We start from the raw sequence: 7287 nt of genomic DNA, 5'->3' as shown, positions 1-7287 counted from the left end.
GTTTTTCTAATGTTGAACCATCCCTGCATACCTGGTATAAATTCCCCTTGGTCATGGTGAATTATTTTTTTGATATGTTGCTGAATTCTATTGGCTAAAATTTTGTTGAGGATTTTTGCGTCAATGTTCATGAGGGATATTGGTCTGTAATTTTCTTTTTTTGTGATGTCTTTACGTGGTTTTGGTATCAGGGTTATGCTGGCTTCATAGAATGAGTTTGGGAGTATTCTGTCCTTTTCTATGCTCTGAAATACCTTTAGTAGAAGTGGTATTATCTCTTCTCTGAAAGTTTGGTAGAATTCTCCCATGAAGCCATCCGGGCCAGGGCTTTTTTTTGTTGGCAGTTTTTTAATAACCTTTTCAGTCTCTTCTTTTGTTAAGGGTTTATTTAGTTGTTCTACCTCTGTTTGTGTTAATTTAGGTAGGTAGTGAGTTTCTAGAAATTTGTCCATTTCCTCTAGGTTTTCAAATTTGTCACAGTACAGTTTTTCATAGTTTTCTGTTTTGATTCTTTTAAATTCAGTTGGGTCTGTTGTGATATCACCCATCTCATTTCTTATAAGGGTTATCTCCTTCGTCTCCTGTTGTCTTTTGTCAGTTTGGCCAGTGGTTTTGAATAAACCACTTTTGATTGATGGGAATTACTGTGGTCACTGTACCTGCCCTGCATTTATTTATTTTTGTTCTTTTTTTTTTTTAATGTAAAATTTAGGAAAATTGTGAGGCAGTACCTCACAGAGCAACCGTCTACGCCCAGCTGGTGGAGTCCAGAAGGATGTGGTCCTGGAACAAGCTGTTTCCCATCCATGTGCAGACCAGCCTTGGGGAGCAGGTCATTGTTCCTCCCTTAGAGCTGGAAAGGTGTCCTGGTGCACCCTCCGTCTATGACATTCAGCTGAACCAGGTGTCACCAGCGGACTTCACTGTCCTCAGTGATGTGCTTCCTATGTTCAGGTACCAAGGAGCCACCCAGGGTGATGGCACTGTGAGACATTGATGGAATATGGGTCTTTGGAAGTTCTTTTTGGGTGAGAAGGAAACGTAGCTGGTATCACCTGCCTCTGAAGCAGGGTTTCCAACCAGTTTGTTCCTAGTTGGTACCCCTGCTGAGAATTTGCATTTTTAACAAGTTCCCAGGCAATGCTAATGCTGCCGGTTAAGAACAGCTAGTAGAGGTCAGAATATATTATACATAAGAATCACGTGGGGATCTTGTTAAAGTGTAGATTCAGATTCAGTGTATCTGGGGTGGAAATGCAAATTCTAAGTAGGGGTTTGAACTGGACCGAACTGGTTCGAAGCCCTGTTCTGAAGGCAGGAATCCATTGCAAACAAGTATCATCGTTGGTGTTTTAAAAGCTTAAAAATGGAACATATGTGAGGTTAAAATATGCTTAAATACCTGAATATTCTTCCACAGTGTGGACTTCAGCAAGCAAGTTAGTAGCTCAGCAGCTTGCCATAGCAGGCAGTTTGAACCTCTGGTGTCTGGTCGAGCTCAAGTGGTTCTCTCCTGGTGGGACATTGAAATGGACCCTGAGGGGAAGATCAAGTGCACTATGGCCCCCTTCTGGGCACACTCAGACCCAGAGGGGCTCCAGGTAAGAGGCAGGATCTGAGCACATTTTCATGTAAATCAGGAAACTTGTAATCCACCTTTGGTTATGGGAATGTAGCATGTTGAATCTTAGATTCACAAGAATTTAGAGATAGAAGGGACTATGTCAGAATCAAAGGCAAAAAGTAAAAAAAAAAAGCAAACACTAATTGTAGTAAGGTGGACCTCTGCGTGGGTTCATGGTGAGTGTCATGCACACAGGGCTCACTGGAGGAGCTCTGGTGTGCCTGCTTGCCCCCTTCCTGGCCTAGTTACTCTTACAGCTCATCCCCCTGTTTCCCCAGAGCACCCCAGCCGGTCTCAAATCGGCTTTCATGGAGGACTGCGGCCTGCCTACAGCCTCATTTGCTGTGGCCTCAAAATCTACCTGCTCCAGCTCACTAGAAAATGGGCAGAGGACATGAAGTACAGAAGAAGAAATACAGATTACTCTTTAACACGTGGAAAGATGCTCAGCCTCTCTCATAATAAAGAAAAATGCAAATTTAAACTGCACCCAGATGCCATTAGTGAATACAGTTCCAAAAGCTTGATTGATCGCACATGGTGTTGGGGACGCGATGGGGAAAGAGCTGGAAAGTGACTCTTGGACCATCCATGGAGAGCAGCATGGCCCAGTCATTATGATGCATAGGTTTGCACATGTGCAGGAAACTCCTCTCTTGTCTTCAGATAAACTTGCATAGTGTGGGGGTGAATAACAGGTTTTAGAGAATGAATTTTTTTCCTCCCTTGTTACTCTTTATTTTTTTCTGAACACATCTGGTTGGATTTTCATTTTCTAGCTTTTATGTTCAAATAGACATCTTGGATACATGAGAATGATGTTTGCCTGCTTTTTAGTTAAGTTCAAGGGCAGGCAGGGTGGAGTGTGTTCCTAAGAAGTGGGATTGGCATTGGGCTTTGTTTGCTTAGTGCCAAGCCATGTGCCTGGAGTCTCCCGGGGGCCAGTTTCCTCAGACAATGGGAAAGAGCTGAGCCAGGTGCCTGCTTCTTATGGCATTTCTTTATTTTTTAAAAAGATGTTGAAAGATTATAAGAGCAATATAACTTCATTATAGAAAACAAAAATAAATAATCACTCGTGGTCCTGCCACTCAAACAACTACTGCTCTTTGGTCTTTCTCACCTGCATGGGTTTTTGTTGATGCTCATCTCCTTTCTGTTTTCATGCTGCACTGCAGTCTTCATGGCGACCCCACATGTTGCAGAGTAGAACCGCCCCATAGCGTTTTCTTGGCTCTAACCTTTATGGAAGCAGCTTGCCAGACCTTCCTTCTGTGGAGCCACTGGATGGGTTTGAACCGCTGACCTTTATGTTAGCAGCTAAGTGAAACCCCTGTGGTTGCCCAGGGTCGCCGTGAGTCAGAATCGACTCAGACACAGTAGGTTTGGTTTTTTTGGTTTATAGTCTTCACAGCCATCATTTTAACTGTTTGCGAGGATTCTGTATGAGGATTTATACATCCATTTCTGAACTGTTAGACATTTGGGTTGCTTCCAGATTTTGCTAGTATAAATACTTACGTGATATGCATCTTTATATGAATATAGCTTTTTTTATGTTTTTCCCTAAGATAGAATCCTATATTTGGGTTTGTAGTATCAAAAAGTATCAGCACAGCTTAATAAAAGTTGACTCTGTATCATTATAAACTATGTTTCATAATTTAGAGTATTCCCGTTCTTTAAAAATTCCATTTAATTCAAAAGAATAAACAAAACAAAAGCTTTCTCAACTTTTTATTTTGAAAAATTTTAGATCTACAGAACTATTGAAAAAGAACTTTGATTTGTTCTTAAATTTACCGATTGTTAATATTTTGCCATATTTGCTTTATTTCTCCCTCCCTTGCTCCTTCCCTCTCTTTCTGTATAGACACACACACGCACGCACGCACGCACGCAGCACTCTTCTTTTGCTGACATTTGAAAGTAAGTTGCGGACATCCTAACACTATTCTCAACATACAACTGCGAATAAAAACAATCTCCATTGTAATGCCATTGTCATACCTAAGAAAATTAACAGTAATTCCATAATATCATCTAATCTACAGTTCAAAATCAGATTTCCTCACTGGTTTCCAGATGTCTTCTGTAGCTTTTGATTACCTCGATCTAGGATCTGGTTAGGTTTTATGCATTGCATTTGACCTTTCTGGGTTTTGAAATAACGTACAAGACAAGAGTAAATTCTGAGTATGCTAAAGCCTTTGGTATATGTGCCACAGGACTATTCATAATGGGGTCTCCTCTAGACTACTGGGTTTAAAACTTTGCTTAAAGCTAGGACTTGCTGTTTTCAGATTAACATTAAGCAGAGCCCAACAGGTAGCAGAGAGAAGTGGCGCTGTACTGCTGGGGTGGGGGCCTGGAACACCTGCACTGTCCCCTCCCTGGGTGCCACTTGAAGACTGTTGCCTTGGGCACCTTGTGTCTTCCTAACGCCAGCAGTGTCCCAGCAAGCTTGCTGCCACTGGCCTTTCTGACTCCAGGATTTTCTTCTTCATCTCTTCAGCCTGCATAACCAGCTGTAGTCTGCTCCATGGTCTCCCTGTAAACTGATTGTAATGGTTTTTGGCTCCTGGATTGGCAGTGTTGCTCTTGTTACAGCATGGTGACACCTGATTCTGCTCCCGTTTCAGTGGCGGGACCACTGGATGCAGTGTGTGTACTTCCTGTCACAAGAGGAGCCTGTGATCCAGGGCTCAGCCCTCTGCCTGGTGGCCCACCACGATGACTACTGCGTGTGGTACAGCCTGTGGAGGACCAGGTGCGCCCAGAGGACCAGGGGGTGGAGGAGTGGGCCTTGGAGACTGTCATGTATGTAAAGTCCCCATGTATAGACCCTGCAGGGACACATGGGTGGCTTTGTGTCTGGACAGAAATAAGGACAGAGAGTTGTGACTGGATGGATCAGTGCCTGGTTGTGTGTTGCTCTGAAGAGCTGTCTTAGCTTGCTGGCTCCCACTTAGACGTCTTGGATGGGTGGCCTGCTAACCTTTTCCAGTCTCTGGACTCATGTCTTCCAGAGAACTGTGGCTGTGCCCCTGGATCCCCTGTCAATTTCTACAGGCAGACTCCAGGCCCATACCCTTAGGCCCTTCTGTGTTTGGTAGGTCACGCTCATCACCTGTGTGTTTGTTCATCTCCTGGCCTAGCCCCGAAAAGAATGGGGGTGACCTCCATCAAGTGCGCCCCGTCTGCGACTGCCAGGCACACCTGCTCTGGAACCGGCCTCGGTTTGGAGAGCTCAATGATCAAGACAGAACAGATCAGTATGTCCAGGCCCTGGGGACGGTAAGTGTCCAGCCCTGCAGTGGCTGTGGGCAAGGAGGAGTTTATCCTAGGAGCTCACTGCTCGTGATTGCCGATTTTGTTTTCTCTGCTCCCTTGTCTGTGAGTGGCTTCAGCTGACTTCTGTGGGTGGGCACTCGAGCAGAAAACTGAATGCTTGCTTTTGGACTCCTGCGGGGCTTGTTCTCTGCCCTCCTGTGAGGACTGCTAGCTGGGAGCCTCCCTCACCCCCTGTACTTGTCTGGCTGGATGTCTTTGCCTTTGTGTCACCAGTAGTTCATGTGCCCAGTCACAGTGAGTTCAGCCACCCCTCTGCTTTCATCTGCTACCACCTTTTATTTATTTTTTTATTGTGCTTTAGGTAAAGGTTTACAGAGCAAATTAGTTTCTCATTAAACAATTAATACACGTACTCTTTTGTGACATTGGTTTCCAACCTTGCAACGTATATCAACTCTCTCCCATTTCCATTCGTCCAGCTTTCCTGTCCGCTCCTGCCTTCTCGTCTTTGCCCCTGGGCTGGTGTGCCCATTTAGTCTCATATATATGGGTTAGCTATGTGTATTATTGTTTGTTTTATGGGCCTGTCTAATCTTTGGCTGAAAGGTGAACCTCAGGAGTGATTTCAGTATTGGGTTAAAAAGATATCCAGGGCCATACTCTCGGGGTTTCTCCAGTCTCCGTCAGACCAGTAAGTCTGGTATTTTTTGTGAGTTTGAATTTTGTTCTACATTTTTCTCCCACTCTGTCTGGGATCCTCTGTTGTGATTCCTGTCAGAGCAGTAAGTGGTGGTAGCCAGGCACCATCTAGTTGTGCTGGACTCAGTCTGGTGGAGGCTGTGGTAGTTGTGTTCCATTAATCCTTTGGACTAATCTTCACCTTGTGTCTTTGGTTTTCTTTATTCTCCCTTGCTCCAGAAGGGGTGGGACCAGTAGACGTATCTTAGATGGCTGCTTACAAGTTTTTAAGACCCCAGATACTAGTCACTAAAGTGGGATGTAGAACATTTTCCTTATAAATTGTGTTACGCCATTTGAGCTAGATGTCCCCCAAGACCATGGTCCCCAGCCCTCAGCCCAGTAACTCGATCCCTATGGGAGTTTGAAAGTGTCTGTGAAGCTTCTATGACTTTGCCTTAGTCAAGTTGTGCTGGCTTCCCCGGTATTGTGTACTTCTTACCCTTCCCCGAAGTTACCACTTCTCTATTGTCTAGTTAGTGTTTTTCCCTCCCCGCCCTTCTCCTCCGTTGTAACCATAAAAGATTGTTTCTTTCTGTGTGTAAACCTTTTCATGAGTTTTTATAATAGTGGTCTCATACAGTATGTGTCCTTTTGTGATTGACTTATTTCACTTAGCATAATGCCCTCCAGATTTATCCATGTTGTGAGATGTTTCACGGATTAATCATTGTTCTTTATTGTTGCATAGTATTCAGTTGTGTGTATGTACCATAATTTATCCATTCATCTGTTTATAGGCACTTAGGTTGTTTCCATCTTTTTGCTATTGCGAATAATGCTTCAGTGAACATGAGTGCACATATATTTATACATGTTACGGCTGTTATGTTTTTAGGATATATTCCTAGGAGTGGGATTACTGGATCATATGGTATTTCTATTTCTCGCTTTTAGAGTAAGCACCATATCATTTTCCAAAATGGTTGTACCATTTTGCATTCCCACTAACAGTGCATAAGAGTTCCAATCTCCCCACAGCCTCTCCAACGTTTGTTATTTTCTGTTTTTTTTATTCGTGCCAGTAATGTTGGGGTGAGATGGTATCTCATTGTAGTTTTGATTTGCATTTCTCTAATGGCTAGTGATGGCAAGTATTTACTTATATGTCTGTTAGCCACCTGAATGTCTTATTTGATGAAGTGTCTGTTCATATCCTTTGTCCATTTTTTAATTGGATTATTTGTCTTTTTGTTGTCGAGGTGTTGGATTTTCCTGTAGATTTAGAGATTAGACCTTTGTCGGATATGTCATAGCCAAAAAATTTTTCCCAGTCTGTAGGTTCTCTTTTTACTTTTTTGGTGAAGTCTTTTGATGAGAATAAGTGTTTAATTTTTAGAAGATCCCAGTTATCTAGTGTCTTAGGCTGGGTTCTCTAGAGAAGCAAAACCAGTAAAGTGTATAAATATATACATAGAGAGAGATTATATCAAGGAAACAGCTCATGTGGTTGTAGAGGCTAGAACATCCCAAGTCTGTGGATCAGGGTAGAGGCCTCTCCCAAGTCACACAGCTGCAGAAGCTGGCAAGCCCAGGATCGGAAGGTCGGAGAGCAGGGCTCCCACTCACAGGCTGTGCAGATCGACGAATCCCAGGTTCGCCAGATAAGCTGACAGCTCAAGTCCCGGGAA

At 43.5% G+C, this 7287-nt stretch overlaps 1 protein-coding gene across 4 annotated transcripts in view; it reads left to right on the top strand.

Annotated features, from left to right (window-relative positions):
* The window catches only part of PRMT7 (protein arginine methyltransferase 7), a 44221-nt gene that overhangs the window by 25051 nt on the left and 11883 nt on the right, over window positions 1-7287 (top strand). For all 4 annotated transcript variants that reach the window (XM_004371645.2, XM_023726800.1, XM_023726801.1 and 1 more), the window contains 4 exons: window positions 713-954; window positions 1421-1601; window positions 4267-4394; window positions 4783-4921. In XM_004371645.2, the coding sequence (XP_004371702.1) occupies window positions 713-954; window positions 1421-1601; window positions 4267-4394; window positions 4783-4921 (690 nt within the window). The remainder of the gene's footprint in view (window positions 1-712; window positions 955-1420; window positions 1602-4266; window positions 4395-4782; window positions 4922-7287) is intronic.

Source organism: Trichechus manatus, unplaced genomic scaffold (genome assembly GCF_000243295.1).
Source record: "Trichechus manatus latirostris isolate Lorelei unplaced genomic scaffold, TriManLat1.0 scaffold00014, whole genome shotgun sequence".
Classification (NCBI taxonomy): Eukaryota; Metazoa; Chordata; class Mammalia; order Sirenia; family Trichechidae; genus Trichechus; species Trichechus manatus.
The sequence above is the reverse complement of the archived record's forward strand: the minus strand, read 5'-3'. Positions and strand labels throughout refer to the sequence as shown.